Source organism: Haliaeetus leucocephalus, unplaced genomic scaffold (genome assembly GCF_000737465.1).
Source record: "Haliaeetus leucocephalus isolate CR32 unplaced genomic scaffold, Haliaeetus_leucocephalus-4.0 Scaffold159, whole genome shotgun sequence".
In the NCBI taxonomy this organism is placed as follows: domain Eukaryota; kingdom Metazoa; phylum Chordata; class Aves; order Accipitriformes; family Accipitridae; genus Haliaeetus; species Haliaeetus leucocephalus.
In genome coordinates, this window is record NW_010972595.1 from 1490722 (window position 1) to 1511189 (window position 20468).

At 38.2% G+C, this 20468-nt stretch overlaps 1 protein-coding gene across 1 annotated transcript in view; it reads right to left on the reverse strand.

Moving 5' to 3' along the window:
• The window catches only part of ANO10 (anoctamin 10), a 128762-nt gene extending 110974 nt beyond the window's left edge, over window positions 1–17788 (reverse strand). Inside the window, exons 1-9 of the mRNA XM_010562398.1 lie at window positions 17642–17788; window positions 16372–16554; window positions 14259–14393; window positions 12758–12877; window positions 9632–10201; window positions 7177–7232; window positions 5567–5641; window positions 4395–4577; window positions 775–966 (exon numbers count right to left, since the gene is read on the reverse strand). Coding sequence (XP_010560700.1) covers window positions 775–966; window positions 4395–4577; window positions 5567–5641; window positions 7177–7232; window positions 9632–10201; window positions 12758–12877; window positions 14259–14393; window positions 16372–16554; window positions 17642–17780 — 1653 coding nt within the window. The 5' untranslated portion in view covers window positions 17781–17788. The remainder of the gene's footprint in view (window positions 1–774; window positions 967–4394; window positions 4578–5566; window positions 5642–7176; window positions 7233–9631; window positions 10202–12757; window positions 12878–14258; window positions 14394–16371; window positions 16555–17641) is intronic.
• Between the last annotated feature and the right edge of the window lie 2680 nt (window positions 17789–20468).

Below are 20468 nucleotides of genomic sequence, written 5' to 3' on the forward strand. Positions count from 1 at the left end.
TAAGGGCATAATTGCCCAGGAATTTTAGTTTGGAGCCTCTCTGCAGAGGCACCCAGCTTGAGCTGTCTAAATCTGTGCACCATAGAATAAATTACGCTTTTTATTTTGAAGGCCTTGATTAGATTCTGCTTTGGGGAACCTAGGGTTGAGCCTGAGGGAAAAAGCAGCACCCAAGGGTGAACGTGTGTGTGTGAGGGGTCAAAAGGGGCACCCGTTGGCTCACTGGAGTTGCCCACTGCAAAGGGACTCTGGTCCTAGCAGGTAAAGTCTCATTTAGTGTGTGTGCAACTCCTTGATTGGTGTGTGAATGCTGGGGCAGCAGCTTCTCCCTTAACAAATCACAAGGGCACACAGCCAAGCATGTCCTGGGAATCCAAGTACTCACCTATCACTCTTCAATTTTTTTTTAAACCCTTGCTGAGCTCCACACTTCTGAGATTGCATCAGATACTACCATTTCTAAAATACGCTGGCTGTAAAGAGTACTGGGCAGTATCTGGCAGCTTTGCTTTGTTGCAGTTGCAAAAGGACTACAATACATACATATAAAAGAACTAAAGGAAGGATTTGTTTTCTTTTTAAAGGCAACTGAAAGACGCGGTCAAAAACTCCACAAGAAAATCACTTGGATATACAGTTGGATAGACACTATCCTAAGGCATTGAAGAGAACAAAGTACCTACTAAACTTCAAAGTGCCCGGTGGGTCAAACACACAGCTTAAATAAATTTGTTGAAAGCTCTTTTAAAACAAATTAAGAGACACAAAAATTACCTGCCAAACGCCAATATTTGCTGTGGGTTCTGCAAATGGACGCTTGTAAACTCTACACATCTTTAAGGCATCAGAATATATCTCTGTGATGTTGTTCAACACTGCAAAGACAGCTGCCAATGGATAAACACATGAGAAAAGACTCACATAGCCAAACTGTAAGAACAACTCCAGGTAATCATCAAAAGTACCCTGAAAGAGCAAAAATAAGAACAACTTCAATACACAAAAAAAAATATATGAAGAAACACAGAATTAACAATACAGTTGTAACCAAGCTTCCTCATCCCATATCAGTTGTTTGGGAATGACTGGTGATAGAAAACAACAACAAAACCACAGCTAGTTAATTTGGAATTATTCAATTACTCAAAACTTCTTCATAAGGGGAGTCCAAGGTTTTTCCCTTCGCCTAATGCATTTTCTGCAAGTCACACTTCTTACCCTTATTACATGAAGTAATTGTATAAACACATTCATCCCATTTGAGTTCCTGACTATCTCAGTGAAACAATTGCAGAAGGAACAGTGGGGGACAAGAAAACAGCACCATGCATTTTAACTGGCAGAACATTCTCCTAAGAGCATTGTGACAAGAAAAGTCCTCATATTTCAGACTGTCCATGAAAGACCTAACCAGAAAGGTAGGTTGGTAAATAGGCAACTCTTTTCTGGTATTTCTGCTTGTTTATTTCATAACAGGTAAGGCAGAATTAGTGGCCCACTTGAAGGCTGAAATCACAAAATGCAGCACTGACACTTGAAAGGAACAATTAATGCAAACAAAAAGCCCTATTTTGGCAAATCCACAACAAATCTATCACCTGATCTTCAAATCAAGAACGTGGGTACTTAAATGCTGATTAAGTATTCACATGTAGGTTATCATATATATCTGCATATTAGTTTTGTAGTATTAATAAGTCTTCTATGATTGCAGCAATTATTTATGAAAGTAAAGAACAAAACCAACCATTTTTAAAGAAAAACTGTTCACTAAACAAAGCATGGTGAAATACCACCACCAAGTTAAACTCTGATCTAGCTATCTTGTATTCACCCAGACCCACATATTGCCTCTCAAAAATGAAATAATAAAGACTTGACAGTAACTGAGATTATTACAGGAACCACATAAAATTGGTTTTGGCTCCATGCATCAGGCACGTGGTTCTCTAACAGTTATAATCAGCAAAAAAAGATTAAACTGACTGCCCTCTCCAGCACCTAGTGCTTTTCTTTCCAGCCAACAGAGAGAGACAGTGGAAGTCTGCAAGCTCAGAAATCAACCTGGGGTGGTCATTAGCTGCATTTTTCACTTAAGCTCATTATAAAGTTGCGCAGTACAGCTGGGTGTGACAAACAGATCTCCAGGCCAGACCATGAGGAGCTACCCAACTTTTAAAACCACGAGATTTTTCCATAGAAACATTTTGTATGAACTCTGAATTTTAGTAAGGTCTTTGTTAGGGACGTTTGTGCAGGATCACTCACTGGACTGGCAGTCACATATTTGTCCCTGCTATCACTTTCTCAGACAACTGTTGCAGGCAGGGAGCAATGCTTCCTTTTATGCTCTTGCTTCCGGTAACTGCATAGTATTCCCACTGCTTCCTCACACCTTTCTTCTCATTTCCTTGCCCAATACCTATTGACTTTTAGAATAGCAGAGTATGGAAAGAAAAGGAGTATTTATTTTTCTCCTACTCAATTTGTGACACTTTGTGCAGGAAAACAGGAGTCTGATACAATGTTAAAGAAATTTCAAAGTATGCCATTGTCAGCCACAAGAGCAGCACATGAACTATGGCATCAAGGAAACAGAATCAACAAAGAAATTCAGGGAGAAAATGAACTAAAGGAGACAAGCAGAAATTTAAAAGAAAAAAAAACAAACCAATTATTGCAGGATGTTTTTACATCTTAAACCGGTTCAAGGGCTGGAGATTTGAAAAGTGAGTGAGAAAGAAGACAAACAAAAAAGATAATTAAATGTTAAAGAGTAAGTGAAGGAAGGAAAACAAGAGTCTCAAATGCAGAATTCTGTCAAGACTCCTGCTAAACTCCTCAGTTACTAAACATAGTCAAATGCTTCCCCCTTGTGACAGATTTAATTTTAGAAATACTCTTCCCGGCTGACAGCTTACTGCTTGCAAACAAATCAGTGGTCTAATATCGCATATTAACCAACACAGTACAATTAAAATCTTCAGAGTGAAAATAAAATTAAGGCCTTGAGTAGACAGTACCTTGAACTGAAACTGAGGCTAGCAGTGGACAGCTCCCAAGGCAAAGTCCTAACTCTGTAATTAACCTGTTGGGTCCCCATGGAAAATTATTCAGGGCAGAACAGTAGAACAGATGCAGATACATTTATCCAGCTCTGCACAAGAAGCACTGGGCAATGTGACTCAAAGACACCACAATGGCTTTGTATGTGCCAGCCGAGAATCAGAAGTCAGCTCAGGTCTAAAAGGTAGAGCTTATTTGGTCAGGTATATCAATGCCTGATGACGATATACAGCTTTTGGAGCTGTGCTGGCCTATTTGCAGGCACAGTGCTGGACTGTGCTGATTTACCAGTTCAGACACTAACTTGGGGATTTCTGTGTTCTCCATTGTACGATAGACATGCTCGCTAAATCTATCTCCCTCCATATAAAATGTGAGAAATACCAACCTTCCCAGAGGAACGCAAGTATTACCATTTGTACAGTTTCTCAATTGCAAAGGCAGTATTTCTTTTTCCTCTTCCCATTTCATGGCACTTTATGCAGGAAGAGAGGAATCTGATACGGTATTAGTATCAAATCTCAAACTGCTATCCTCTACCTTTTACATAAAAGGGACACTGTTTACATATAATTCTTATTATGTAAAAGTATAAATCATACACTATTAAAACTCTTGTGACTATGCTTGCAGCATCTGATCAAGTTGTCAGCCAGGCTGTAAGGCCTTAACATACACACTGATGTCTGCTTTGTCAATTCCTTTAGAGCTGCAAGTAATGAACTGCATGAAGTCCGTTAAATACAATTAGAAATTGTACTGGGTAGGAGGTGGTCAGGAATAGAACTAGGAAGACAGCAAATGCCAAAGCTGTAGTTTCAAGAAGCAAGAGCTTCCAGCAGTAGTATTGGTTTGAAGAGTTGGTCTCTTCTGCCCTCTCGATTTCTGGCCCCACCCAGACACGAGCACACTCTCTCAGGCTATAGTTTAATTGACAGTTTAAACTAGCATCACTGCAAAAACAAACTAAAACAGAAACAGCCTCCACCTTCCCTATGCAAGGCTCCTCATCCTGACAGCCTTCAGGCTACCCTTGGAGATTAAGGGCATATTACACAAGTACTTCTCCCAGTCATACAGGGTTAGGTAGCTCCAGGTTCCGCTGTTCATTCCTACCCTTTTGTTCTGGTGTAACTGGGATCCTGCACTGCACCAGCTTCTTGACCCAGTGCACCATATAGCTGTAAAAACACTACCAACAAAACTGACGAAGCCGGAAATAAGCTGCCAGGCCAGACAGCCAGAAATATTTTCGGTTGCACTGGCTCATATCTCTGTCAACTGCAGCCCAAAAAACTTTTTAACTCTTTTACAGTAGTAAAACCTACAAAATAGGTGCCCATTTCTTTCTCCAAGTTGACTTGTTCGACTAATGACAGGTCCGTATCTGTTTTCAGAGAAGATATGCTTTTCTTCATCCTCTTCTTATGTCTTTTTTGGAGCCAGTAAGGAAGCAAGGATTCTGCAAACTGATTAAGGATCTGCGACGTTATCAGCAAAGTGGCCAAGCTCTTAAGTTTAAAAAAAAAAAAAAAAAAAGAAAAAATATTAATAGAACTGTGGTAAACCTATGATCATTTCCAATTTTGTGCGTTCTAGTAACACTGTAAGTTGTTATACTATGACAAAAGAAGGCCAGCCTAACAAAACTAGCAATAGTGTATGAAAAGTATAGGTGCTCTAGTTCCCATTCTTTGCTATGTGCTGAAAAGGACAAAAGAGGAGTTAGATGTCTAAATATGTTGTAAATCTGGATGTATCTTGGAGACAGTACGCAAAGTCCAGTGAAGGGTAAAGATACAAACTTAACATATGCCAACACCAACCACAGAGCTAAACAATGAACTTTTTTCTATTTTTTCTTCTTCTTACTTTTACCTTAAAGTATACAAAATGTCACAAATGACATACCTATACCAGATAGGACAAGTGTTTCGCTAGAGATCTCTCTAGAACAGAGAGCTTGAGTTGAAGTTCTTGATATTTTGTTCATTATATTTAAAGCAAAAATATTTTCCTTATACCCAATTTTCATGCATTTGAGTGCAAAGGATGTTAACAACAGAAAGCTGATTTAAAATACCAACTACAAATTATTTTTGCTTTCATTTATTCTCAGCTCCTCATTGTACTCATAAACTTAATCATGGTCCTATCCTCAAGAGCCTCTCATTAAGAATACTACAGAGAAAACCATTTTCTAACATAAAGGAAAGGAGGAAAAGAATTTTCCAGTCTCATCTCCGGGAGGGAATAATCAATTTATTTGAAAACAGTTCCTCATTTATACGGAGGGAAAGAATTGCTCCACTCTTGTCACGATTCTGCAGCTGTGCTATAGGAACTGAAATACAGAAGCTGGATTTCCAAGAAAATGTATTAAATATATTCATTGTCAATTTAATATTTCAGAAAAATTATTAAAAACTAAAGTCCTGTTTCAATCAATCCTTTGTTTTCCTAGATTCATCAACATTCTTAAGATGTCCTTGCAACTCACCTGTCTCAAAAGCTTCATATCAAACAGCACAAAAGCAATGTAGAAGAGAGATGCAAAACAATTTAAGAAGTTGAACTGCAAATAAAAATATTTGTTATTAGTACTCAAGCAAGTGTTCAAATGCAGAATATCATCTAACTTAACAGTTACATTGACCCACACAACTGTTCATTAAAATTTTCTTTACCATTTTTAAAACTTAGGTCAGAAAAACCTCATTTTCAATATTGGTCTGATTCAGATTTTCATTTGACAAGCTTAATACTTTCCTAAAGCATGTTATACAAAGAGAACTACAATTCAGTTATGAAATGTGGACATGAAAAACACATCGCCTTCTACTTAACTTTCATCTTTTGGCAGTTTCCCCATAGGTAATGCAATAAAAGGGACGTATTGATCTTAATTTAGGGTAATGATTTTTTTTTTCCCCCCAAAGAAATACTTTATCAAAATATAAGTGTTGGATGACATCTCTCTCAATATGTCCCACTGTTCCTCAGTATTAGTTGAGCTTTAGGTTTAATCAATTCAAGAGGTTTTATGACCAAGAGAAATACTCCCTACTTCTAAAATGAGACATAATCACAGTATGCTACCTGAAAAAATGTAATCAAGCTCTGAAGCTTCCTACTTGCCGTCAGTGCTGAAGCTCCTTTTTTGGAGCTCCTGGACAACATAAATAATACTGGGAGTGCAGAGAGCCACTCATAGGGTGAAAGTGAAAATTGGGGGGGGACACTTACATTTGACATTTTGTAATTTTTTAAATTATTTTATATAAATTTCCTATGGAGAAAAAGAGATGGCAGTATTTTTTTGAGAAAGGCAGAGACAAAGCTATAAATGATACGTACAAGAGTTTTAGCTCTAGAGGTTACCAGTAACAGAAGAATAACAAGCAGATTAAAAAAAAGGCATGCTGAGAAAAATAAAATAAAAAAAAACATGAACTCTGGAAGAGACTTAAACAATCTTTTCAAAAAGGAAACAAGATTAAGTCTCAAAATCAGCCAATCATTAAAACTGCTTTTACTGAAGATCTTATATGGGAACTCAGGATTTACAGTACAGTTCCTTAGAATCAGTGTTGCATCTGGATATACACCTGAAAGAGCAACCAAACATACATGCACACACAAAAGCTACTTGTTCAGAGCCACAAAGTAAATAGATCAGTATATACTAGAAACAGCATAGGAGTATATTGATGGACATGTATCTCCAGCCTCCTGACTGGTTGTCTGAATATTAGTACAGGTGGAAGTTAATACAAGAACTTTTTAAAATACAGTTTACCATAAAGTCTTGCAAAAAGTGAAAGCAATAGTTCCCAGCTAAAGACAGGAAAAACTTACATATACAGAATCCTAATGAAAGAACAAATCAATACAAACAAACCCAACTCTCCACTATAAAAAAAGGCATCTAAAACAGTCTAGCAGTTACTGGAACCACAACAGAAATACTGTTTACTCTGATATTTGTGCGAGTATTTGGCCTTGAACAAAACTGTAGGTCAGCAACGTAATGCTAGTAAAGCAGCAATAGAACACATGACAAGTTCTCTTTTTAAATAATCTTAAAAGCTGCTTATAGTACATACTTACCACTAAAACCTTCAGAATTAAATGATTCTGATAAGAAGATTCCAGCCTGTGATTTTCTAAAATACCAACAGAATTATTGATTAGTAAACAGCAGAAGCACTTACCATGTAACAGACATTGTTATACAAAGAGTAAACAGACATTTGTCCTCCACTTAGAAATTATTTAGCTAATAGTTTATGGGGAATAGTTCCTCCAACGCCTTATGGCAAAAAGAATTTATACTGTGCCAGTACGTCACTTAACCTACGAGGCTAATCTGATGCACAATATTGACATACATATTTTCGGCTACAAATCCAGTATTTTTTCTACTGCAAAGGTTTTTCCTTTTACATCATTCTTTCTCAGAAGAGCTGTTTTATAACAGAAAAACCATCCATCATTCTTAACACTTAATAAAACGTGCTTAGTTATTGATTTTTCTTTGGCTGAAAACAAATGCAAAACTAATTGGAATACATCACGAAAAATAACAATACCAGATTTGATTGAAAACCAGTAAATGCTCACAGAAATATTCCCATTCATCTCCAAGAAATTTAGATCAGACCCTAAGCTCTAAAGCAAGACTAGAGTACATGAAGTTCAACAGATGCATTACTCATTCTATAATTAAGATTTTCAGTTCATTCAAGATAAACTGTCAGAAGCTGATGTGTGAGGAATGTTGGTTACTAGGGAGGAGGAAAGGGAAGTGAATGGGTGATTTCCCATTTCTTTTTGCTATTTTGTCAGATTGTACCTTTAAAGCCCTGGCTAAGCAGTAACTGAGAAGGCAGCACACTAGCAGGAGCTGTGTCAACAAGGCTGAAAGGAGACACCATCACCTATGGACCTTGCTCAGGACAAAACAGCAGAGTTCTACTCTGACAGGGACATGAAGTTGGGCCTGACACATGGAAGGTGCACTCAAGTGACTGAATGTAATTTTTACTTTCAGCTTTCACTAAATGATCAGTTCTCATGATAAATGGGTGCAAAAGCTGTGCTTAAAAACGCCCCAGATTGTTTCCTATGTTTTGTCAGTTTAGCTGTTAAAGTCAGATATTAGCTGAAAATATGCCAGGTGGGAGGTGACGTAGGACAGCCAGCTGAGCTCTTCATCCTGTTCACAGCATGGCAGCATAATCACATTGGATAGCACAGAAAAGGCACAAGCTATCAGTGTAGTGAGTTACATAAATGCCTTTGCTGCTGAACATGAAACACCAGCTTAAAACAAACAAAAAAAACTGGATTAAAAAAACTTGGGTTACCTGTTAAAGACATTTTAGTCTACCTGATCAATACAACTGGGCATTTTGCATAAAGGCTTTTTCTTGCAGTACAGTGAAAAAAAATGAAACAAAACAGTCAATTGAAACCTAGATGTGAATTTAAAAGTCATTATTTAATTAAAATCCTTGAACAGTCATAAACAAATCAAGAAATTGCTTGCTTTTACTATTGCTGCTGTCAAGTTGAATTTGCTGAGCAAATCATTTTGGCATGCATAACCAATCCTCACTTCAACACATCTTTTTATTCTGTCTTCTGCATCAATCTCCATTTTGCTTAATCTGTCTTAGGTTAATTTTCTGGGTCTCCAGCTTTAGTAACTGGATTCTGTCCTGTAAATGTATGCCATATTGAGCTACACAAACCAGTTAACTCCCCATTAGCTTCATCTATTAATTTTGTCTGAAAGCAACTGCACATGTCTGTAGAAATGCTAAAATTCAAAATAAATACTGACATTTCAATATCCTTATGTTAGGTTACAAAACATAAGGCCCAATCTCTTAAATAAGTCACACACACAAGGGAAAAAAAGGCAATCTATTGTAACATTCTTCCTCTTCTGTGAGTGCCCACAGGAAACTATTTTGATAAGGATGTGAAATCTCAGTCTTTCTTACATATATAGCATACACAAACACTCTCATATGACATTTAGCTGGTGTTTTTCAATTTTGTTCCTTATCTCAGTGCCTCCGTCCTCTGCATAGATACATCAGTAGACTAAGATGTACCCAGCAAACCCAGGTTGTGGGTACAACCGGCCAGGACAGTCCCTCCTGCCATCCACCTCTGAGGTCCCATCCTGATAATCTCAGCTCATCCCTTTTGCCAGCACTATGGCTGATATAGCCAAACAAAGAGCTAAATCAGGGAAGGGGGACTCTGCACCAAAGGCGTAGAGAGGCTGAGGAGGAAGGCAGGATCACCCCTTCTGATGGCATGCTAGACCAAATTAAACCAAATGTGAAATTGCAGTCTGAGAACACTCAAAATAAATGTAAGAAGTTAAAATGGCCATCTCTTTTACCCCACGGTAAAAATCTACTTCAGGAAATTTCTTTAGCATTCCATTCCATAGAACAAGAACTCACAGTAACATATTGTACAAATAAGCAAATTCTAAACATCTGCAATTCTAACTTTAAAAAGGAAGAATAAACAACTTTCTTACCCCATGATGTTAAGAATTCAGCAGCATACCGATAGATACGGTTCATAATTTCAATCACAACAGCATATATGATACTAGGCACAAACAGCATCAAGTTGCTGAAGTTAGACTCATTCTCTTCATGATAATCCAGAGCCCACTGTTCCAAGTCAAAGTAAATCATCATCACATACAGTGAGAAGTAGAGGCAAAGGCACACAAATGGCAAGGACACCAGATAAATCCGTATCTGCCTCTTAATACTTGAGTACACTGGTTCCTCCCTCCCAGTGACAGGATTGATACCCAGGACACCATGGAAGCCTGATCTCGGTTCTTCAAACTGTCGTTTCATCAACAGCGTCCCCCAACGGTATGTCATGATGGCACAAATCCGCTTCCAAACTTCCAGTATCACAGTGGACCAGAGCAGATTGAATGTGGCAAACATCACATATTTGTCATAGTCTTCCCATGCAAACACATAATAAGGAATCCCAATGACAGCCATTGGAATCAAAGCAAATGTGAAGTACTCTAAGAAGCCAAAGTAGAGAGCAATGGTTTCACCGAAGTAGCACCGTATCTCATCTGCAGAGAAAAAAGAATCAATTAAGACTACACTTAACTTAGATGTCAGTATAATATCAAACTTGACTTTACATGAATCTCTTGGCCCCAATTTTTTTTCTAAATAACACAATGAACATTATTGCTTTTTTGTTCTTCCTTCTCCAATGTTCCGAAAACTCAGAAGGCTATTTGAATTTTTTTTGTTGTTATATATATATATACACACACACAAACATATATACATATATTCAGATGGTAGGGAAGTCAAATATCTCAATACTTAACATATCAACATCAGATATTGGGGGCGGGCAGGGGAGACAAACACGAACACACTAGCATTCTTGAAAACAGAATCTATTATATCAATGAATGGCTAGGATGGCACAGAAAACATTTGGTATAATAAAAACCAAACTTTAACAGCAAGTGACACCTAACTTCTGAAGCTTCTCGCTGGCATATGTACACCTGGGAAACAAATTTGTTTCAGCCTGCTCAGGGCCAAAAAGGACTAGTTGTGCTTTGCCAGCCCTCAAGGAACTAAAGGAATAGATGGAAAGGTATATTGAAATCTTAAATCTTAAACATGTCAGGCAGCACACCCAAACTGAGACATTCCCTTCAGCAGACAACTGATACATGAAATACACACCTGCTGTACTCACCAAGGTTGTCTGCTCAGGTGTTATGAAGACTTGAAAAATGCACTACTAATGGATGTATTTCATGACAGATGTATTACCTCCAAGGAATACAAGATCTCACTTATCTTACTACTAACAAAAAAATGTAGGACTATTATTCAACATTATCTAGAAATGGCACCACATAATAAATTATAGAAATGCCTAGCAAACCTGAGTTTAGAATGCTGAAATCTGTTTTATCTTTGCCTGCTTGGAAGACCAGATTGCTTGTATGCCACTGTCATGTATTCACCAGCTTAACGAAACAGTCATGACATCATGACCTCTAAACTGACACTGTAAATGTACTGTCCATAATAGACTAGCACATCAAAACCTCATGTACAATACCATAATATTCTTACAGCTTATGGTTTACAAAACACTACAGCAGAAGATCACAATTGCCAATCAGGTAAGTTTCTGAAAGCAAGAAGAAAAGGCAAACAGAAGAATTGGCACTCCAACCTACCTCTCAATCAAAAATTTATTAACAAGTTCAAATGTAGGTCATTAGCAACATTTCACACTCCAAACACACAATGTGAAAGACAACCCTAAATTAATACATACATAACAGGGTTCCTGGGATTTACTTTGAAATTTTATGTGCACTCAATCTCAGTCAAAAAAAAACCCCTCTCCTGCATAAACAAAAGATAAGCACACAGGAAGACAAGCACACCCCTAATACAATACTCTGGAGGCAGGCATTACTGAGCCAGATCTTTAACTTCCTGTAGCTCAGGAAGGAATCTCAAGACCCAGAGATTAATAATCAGGCAAACTTCCAAATGTTTCTTATTTTTAAGTAAAATTTACCAGTTTAGAATCCAGAAATTAACTTTCCACATTGCCAGACTAAAAATTATTTTCATTTTAAGCTTATTCAGTGTGTAAAATATACTCAAGTGACCCTGGCATGCAACAACATACAGTCTTCATACAGAGAATGAATTTAAAACAAACAGTTGTAAACACACTTTTGACATGCCTACAACTCAAAACAGCTTTGGAAATTCCAGACATTGAGGAACTTCCCTGTCAAGAGTCAGTTTGAGAAAACAGTCTTGGCTTGGTCCATTACTGCTTCATTGATGGGTAGGGAGAATTTGTGATGTGCAGACTGTTGTTACATGGAAGTTTGCAGACACTGAATCTGCAGACTCTAAGCCACCAATTTCTCAAGTCTTGAACCGTATCAGGAGGTTACACAGGAAATGCTGGAAGAGGTAAAACTTGCCCAGCTGGTAAAACAGCAATGGTCTAATTTCAAGACTCCATGCTAGATCATCACAGTGCAAATGCTGAGCCTTTGAACTGCCCCCCAGCTCCAACTTGGAAACTATGACCAAAATCCTATATACAGAACTCCTGCAGCCACAAGAAAGAAAATCAAGAAACAGCAGCCTGCACATCCAACACTTCACTTCAGAACAGTTGTACTGCTAGTCATTATAGCAAAAGATTACCCTACAGCCATCTTAGAACCAAAGAGAAGTCAATGAAGAGACCTCCGCTGTGCCTATCAAGAAGTCTAGAAATGTGGATGCCACTCTGTTGATTCCAAGACCAGTAAAAGCAAGGCTGGGTAAAACAAGGACTTTGGTTCACAGTGGCCAACAAAGCAACTTGGGCAGAAAGGTAATGTTAGAGGACGTGAACTGCAATGGATAATTGGGGATGTGAAAAGGTAAACTCTTAGCGAAACCACAGATTTCTTGGTACAATACTTACCTTCCACACAGGAGTTTCACTTCTACAGAGGCTAAATGCTGGAGTAGAAGTTAGGAAGCACCCTTGGTCTTCTCACACAAACCAAAGAGAAAACTTCTCCAGAAGAAACCCTGCACTTTATTTATAGTGGAGTTAAGTGTTCACATACCTAAAGGTTGATAGCCAACTTTCACTCGGCCATACCAACTCTGACGGAGCTTTTTCAACTCTTCTCTATCATGCAGTGGGAAAATCTGAACTAGAATACCACTGGTCAATAATCTTCTCACTAGAAGAAAAAAAAAAAAGTACCCAGTACTCCTTCAAAGGACAGTGAAGTTAATATCAACAAATAGGTTACATTATGCACTTAGCAAGCCTACAGTTCCCTTCAAATAAATCTCGCATTTAAAACCTAAAAATAAATAAATTGTCTGCATGTTAGTTAAAAATTACTCATTATAGAGAGCAGTTCTACCTATTCCTACAAAGACTATGCTGTCCAGTGGAAAAAGAGTAACCTTTTTACATCTATTAACTATTCCATAGGTTTGCTATATAATCATTTGCAGCTTCAGTAACAAAAAGCGCTACAGGTCAGAAACTGAAATGCCATTGTAACTTTTCCCACAAAGCTACACACCATGGAAATATTAAAAAAGAAAATAAATTCAAAAACAGGAGAGGGGAGGCACTGGAAGTTTGTGTCATAGTTTTTTTACCATTTCCCACTAGCATCAACTTGACATAACTAGAAAATACCTTAGCTATATAAAAAATTACTGGTGTAAACTCATCTGACAGCTACATTTATTTACATTTCTTGAACCACTGATATGCACAGATCTCCTTCTTTGATGACCAACACTAATGAATAAAGACACTGTTATTAAAAGGACATACAAATATTAAGATAAATTCTCCTAAGAAACTGTAGCATCTCTGTCAATGAACTAGTTCCAGCTACCATAAAAATAGCACTAACTCTCATTGCTTCTTTCTCCCATGAAAAGAAGAGCTCTTGAAGCAGAGGAGGAAAAATGAAATCAAATGAATGAAATAAAACTTCCTTCATATTGTGAAATTTATAGCTCTGCAACACTGTTATTCATTCCAGTATTTTTATACAGAGACAATCCAAGTATATAATTATGTAATTTTTTAAAACCAAATATTTTTGGTACTAATTATAAAAATAATGTATTACATCAATATACATGAAAATTATCCAACTGAAAACATAAGGCCACAGTCTCAGCATCACAGAAAGACTCAGGATGGAAGGCCCTCTGGAAGTCATCTGGTCCAACTTCCTCCTCAAAGTAGGTCCAGCTTAAATTGGGCTGCTCAGGGCTTTGTCTAGTGAAGATCTCAAATGCTCCCAGGACAGAGTTACCACAATCTCTGTAAAACCCTGTTCCAATGTTTGATTACCCTCATTGTGAAAAACATTTTCTGGATATCTATTGAGAATTTCTCTTGTTGCACTGTGCATCCATTGCCTCTTGTCCTATCACTGTGCAGCAAAGAGAAAACAAAGTTGATTAAAAATAGTGGGACTTTAATGCCTGAAGGATTCCTCTTCATTGCAGGAATATTAAGTTTTTTTCACCATGAACACCATCCTATATCAATGCAGTGAGTGACAGGCAACAAGCTACATTGCTTACCAATTGATTTTCCTGGATACAGCTTTGCCTGAGGATATCCAGGGATCATTTTTTCATCTTTAGCTCTCAAATTTTCAAGTTCATGTTTGACGATATACTGACATTCTGCCATTGTAAGGAAATTGTGATTGTCATCTAAATCAAAAAGAAGGTAGTATGAAATTGTGCAGCATAGGAAGACAACCCTGGCAGCAAACAACTATTAAAAATGACCAGAATCAGGGGGAAGTGACAATTACTGCCAACAAACGTCCATTAGCAAAACCACCACTTTTTAAAGTAAATGTCTTGGGAAGAAGTTTTCTCTAACTAGCTAACTGACACATGTTGGCCACTGCATTTTTGACTACCCAGGTGAACTAAGAGAGCAAATCACTAGAGACAAAGACACCCTGAAGTACTAATTGCTGGAGGCTGGGATAGTATACCAGCAAGTACTACATATTCTTGCCCTGTTGAAACTCTTACTTAGGCATCCACTATTTGCCAATCTCAGAATCTCCATACCCTTTCTGCCATAGAGTTCCTGAAGTATTTTCATAACGAAGAACAGTAAGATGTCAGGACAGAACTCCTTTTCAATAAGGATTTCACACCAAATATCACAGTATCTTGCTCTTTATTGCTCATACATCATAATGATAAGCCATTGGAGACAATTAGTTCTAATAAAAATACAGAAACAAGGTAAAACAATAAGAAACCTTTCCAAAAATCCCAAATTTTGAAGAGCTACAGCAACAAACCTATTGTCAATCCCATCAATTTACCATCAAGAAAATAGAGTCTGATTTCCTTGACATAAGCAATTGATTATTTTTTTTTCCCCTTAGTAATAAGAAATTATAGGGATGGCCCTAAATACACTAAGAAAGAAGCTAAAACAGCAACAGATCTCTAATACAAAGAATGAGAATATAATATCAGTTAAACTGGGGAACTAGAAATACTAGTAAGACAACATAGGCTGCAGGGTTTCTTTTGTAGATGACACATTTTTCACCTCATCTAAGCATGGTCAACTATTTTATCCTCTGATCAGATCTGGACAAAATTAAAGTTATATTAATGTTTTAAAAAAGAAAAAAGACCAGGAGATACAGCAGAAATTATCTTTTAGATTTACAGTAGCTGGACTTCCAGCTGCTACTACAGAATCTGTTAGCAATGACAGTCAGATTAGCATTAAGAATGTAAACACATGAAAGAAACAGAAATGGCACCTTTGCAACTGACAATTCTTCTCAAGGCTTCCTAATTTCAGGAAAGCAAAGTCACAAAAGAAAAGACACTGCAGCAGCTATTGCACACAGCATCTATTGCACACAGCAGCAGCGTTGAATAAACTAGCATCAAACAAACAACAAAACTCAACTTTATTATTGTTTCAGGCAGACCCAAAAACCTTTATACGAAAATGTGGTGAAAGGCATCACCAAAACAGACACATGAAAAGTATTAGCAAGACTAAGCTGGAACTCCAATATTTAACCTGGAGAGCAAAATGAGTTCTGCCACTGTAGGGGGTTAAATACCTTACGGGTAGTATATTTAAAAGAAAATGTTAATGTGTTGGCACCCCCTCAAAATAGAAGAGGAAAAGGAATGATTTCGCTAATCATGCCCAAATTTCACTGAATGCTCTGTAGTGTTATTTAATTATTTAATTCTGTTTGATGTATAAATATAGTAGAGAAAAACGTTTCTATTTTCTACAGCTAATTATGAGATAATAAGCCTCAAAACTGGCTCACAGAAATTAAACTGTTATGTTAATTCACAATATTGATTTTTAATCCTGCACTCATGTTTTTCAACTATTTTTTCTTAATTTAACAAAAATATTTCATAAAAATAAGAGACTATCTGGAGCATACAAAAGAATAAAACACAAGCAAAAAGTGAAAGCCATGTGCAAGAAAAAAAATTAATTTCATTATATGATCTGAATTTCAATAGGTAAAAATGAGAATTTTTTTCATGGCTTGTTCTTCCTATTTCTGTTCACTGTTACCATTCCAAGGAATAGAAAGACCATGAAAGATTTAGCAGTGTAATTACTTCTATCTTTAGCCACTACTTTGCAATGACAAAGACCCTTAAAATTGCTTACCTGCAAAATCTTTGAAAGTTTTTCTACTGCTGTATGTAAAAGTTCTCATTGAGTTATCATTACATTCCTTCACCAAACCCACAGTTTCAGCTCCCAGCAACAGCCTTAAGTGGGAAGCTCCAACTAGATAAATATTTTCATCTCCACTTTCTGTGACCAATGGTTTAACCAGCAGTTGTGCACCTTCAAAGTAAAGAAAGGCAAAATAAGGAAGAAAATACATAAAAATTACATCTCAAACCCCTAGTATTTTAGCATCCATCATACTGGACCTAGTTATCAGGAGCACTGAAGCTGCATCCTTTTAAGGGCACAAAGAATTAAGGCTTCAACAGCACCTGATGTGTGGTGTTTAGAATCTTGCAGGATCAACCCCTGATTCAGACCTGTTTCTGTGGAAGCACTCACAGACAATGAACTGGAACAACGGGGACAGTTTGGATCTACTCCCCTAATGCTCACATCACGCAAGCAACCAGTGCTTCTGCAAAGAGTCCCACTCACTTTAAGGAGACTAGACTTTAGAAACAGAAACATCTGATTTATCTAGCAGAGGCCTGAAAGCAAGTTTGTAGTCACAAATCCAATAGCCACGGAAATACTACTGACCATAAGATATAAGCTAAAACAGCCATAAATAATGGCTTTCTAAAAAAAAAAAAAGTAAAAAAAAAGTCTAAGAAATTACAAATTAATTTGCCTAACTTCAACTCCTGGAAGTATACTAAAACAAGTAATGAAATATTGTCTTTGTAAGAGCCTACAAGCTAGCAAAAAGATAACTGAAATCCAACATTAATTTATCAAGTTAAATCGCTTCCTGCTAATTTAACTTCATTCTACAACGTGGTAGCAAGTCTTGTGGACAGGATAGTAGATGCCATGCATCTTCATTTTGGCAAGGCTTACAACATTCCATAAGCAACAAAAGAAACATGCTCTAGACAATTAATATAAAAACTGATATCAAAGCTATGTTGAAAGACAGGTTATCAGGGTTTCACAAGAATGGAAGGATTCTAGAGTTCAAGAGGCATGTGACCTTAAGCCAATAAGGTTAAAAGGGTTCAGCTGTTATATTTTCATGACACCAGCACGAAGCTCTACTCTTACAAAAAATTAAGCTACTTCAAAAATGCAAAATGGAGTGGGATTGGCTAAACAATAGTTAAACCACAAATTACCTGAAAACTAATTTTCTCTATGCCTTCTTATTACGATGACAGCCAACTTGATTTAAAAGTGTTACAGAAGGTCATACTGTACTCACCTCCATTTGCTTTCTTGTCCACAATTCGTTTAGTGAACCATTTTAAGGTTTCTTCTTTGGTGCCTTTTGCAAGCTCTATTACTACCAGAGGTCTGAAGTTAGGCTCAAAAGCATCCAAGAAAGACCAGCTTTCTGCCATCTTTTGAGAGCTTTCTAAGTACAAAAGCAAAACAAAAATGCCAGTGTTAAAAAAAGTTTGGTATCAATCTAAAAAACACAAAACCTTACTATAGTGAGTTACACATGTCTGTCCTTAGCAAAGTGGCAGGTGCCCATTTCTGTGGACCTACTGAAAACAGCAGTACAAGTAACCTCTCCAATTGTCACTTGGCAAGATGCTACCAGTCTTTGGTAGCATTTATGTCCTACTGTCTAAGTATGAAAATTGTTGTTGCTATGTATAGCAAAGTAGTAGTGATGAGAAAGAAAATAAATAAAAACAAGTAATAAGGAGAAACTATCAACAAAAACAACAGCTTGCAATTTCCTACTGTGTATCTGTCAGCAAATGAAAACATTAACAGAAGAGACTATTAGTCAAACACATATCTAAAACCTATAAGCTTCTCCTGTGTGCAAACACATTATACATTTAAAGAGGAACCTTCACCTTCACAGTTAATCTTGTGAAGCTTCAACCATACCAAGGAAACTTACACCACCTTGGGTAGGTGAGTAGGACATCTATCATATAGATAGGCAAATTATGCACAAAGCACTTAAGTGACTTGTTGATATAAACCAAGTGTTCTGTGACAAAGTCCAGCTGCAAAGTGTTGAGCATCAGCATAACTTTATATGTAAATAATCCAAATGATCTAAGTGAACCTTTATAGAATCATGGAATCATTTAGATTGGAAAAAACCTTTAAGATCATCGAGACTAACCATTAACCCAACACTGCCAAGTCCCACTAAACCCTGTCCCTAAGTGCCACATCTACATGTCTTGTAAATACCTCCAGGGATGGTAACTCAACCACTTCCCTGGGCAGCCTGTTCCAATGCTTGACAACCCTTTTGGTGAAGAAATTTTTCCCAATATCCTGTCTAAACCTACCCTGGCACAACTTGAGGCTGTTTCCTCTCATCCTATTGCTTGTTACTTGGGAGAAGAGACTGACACCCACCTCGCTACAACCTCCTTTCAGGTGGCTGTAGAGAGCGATAAGGTCTTCCCTCAGCCTCCTTTTCTCCAGGCTAAACAACCTCAGTTTCCTCAGCTGCTCCCCTTAAGTCTTGTTGACATTGTGCTTTCAACTTTTATATAAATGATTCTACAGAGATCATTATATCATGCTTCATAAAGCAACTTAGAGGTGTTGATATAAAAAGATAAATCTGATAACTAACCTACGCAGTTTAAAAAAAAAAACACCAAAAAACCTATCACAGGCTGAATTTACAACTGAGGGGAAGCTTTGGGGGTTTGTTGGGGTTTTTTTTCTATTAACTTCACTGAAGAAAGGATTTTACCCACTGTCTGTAAGCAGTTTTTCCCCACCTGTTCAAAGACTGAAACTACTTAATTTCTAAGTAAGTTGCTCTAAGGATGCAGTTCAGCTTTCATGACAGTTACACTTCTGTGATTCAGAGAAATCACAATCTCTGGTATTTCCTATAAATTATCCTACAAAATACAGTAATACTGTAAACATATGCATATCATAATAAACACACCTATTTGCTTTTGACTGGCAAAAAAAGCTTTCAAGCCAAATTTCAATTTCAGTTAGTTTCACTTGCCCCTTCACATGCACACAATTCTGCAGCATTCGGATTTACAGCTCTGAACCCAAGTATGTGTGTCTTTAAAAGACATACACTAGATTAATAAAGTATTTAAAATCATTTTAGATGCAAATCGGTACAAGCAGAATGAATCAAAGGAAAATGTGATCAGGGATAAGGCACAGTGTCAATGATTGACTACACTGTCTTGACGAGTCACTCCACCTAACTGCATCACTTTCCATAATCAGTTTTATCTTTTTAAAGAAGATGCCTGCCACGTTGTGCATACTGCAATTCCTAAAGAATTTAAAAACCGAAAAGCACTAGATAATTATTAAATATTACTAGTTAACAGTATCGCTTCACAGAACAGTTATCTTCCCAAAACGGGCTTTGTATAAACAGCATGCTACTCCTCAGTAAACTTGGCTCCTACCACTTATTCAGAATTATCGTGCTTGGTGTGGTGACTAAGTAAGATTTGTTATTTTTAGGCACATTACTACGGAAAACCAGAACAGGGCTGAAGCACCCTTCCAACCTGCGTTTGTGATTTCCTGTACCGCAGAGTAGCCAGTTCGGTGCCTAGCACAGACCCTACGGGGTGTAATCTGGCCTCTACTCGCACACCTACGGACACGGTAACTTACGACAGACCCCGAAGCGTGGGGAGGAAAGACAAAAAGACTTCCAGGCCCCGCAGCCACCTCCCGGTCAGGAAGCCGCTGGGTGGCCGCCCAGGGCGGTCTCCAAGCCAGCGCACCCCTCAGGGCAGAGGGAGCCGCAGCCCCCTTCCAAGGGGCGGCCCACACGACGCTGGCCGTGCGGAGCAGCGGCAGGCTCGCTGCCCGGCCGCCCTGCCCCCGGCCCGGCCTCCCCGGGCAGCCAGAAGCGGCAGGGCCCCTCGCCGCGGCCGCTCTGAGGCGCCCACGACGGCGCCCTCCCGCTGCCCGGCCGCGCCCCTCGCTCTCCTTTCCGAGGAACCGGAGGACCGGGGAGGAGAGAGAGGGCCCCCGCCGCCCCCCCCCCCCCCCCCCGCCGGCACGGCCGGTGACTCGGCTCCCTCACGCCAGGCCGCGCTCCGCCAGCGGGC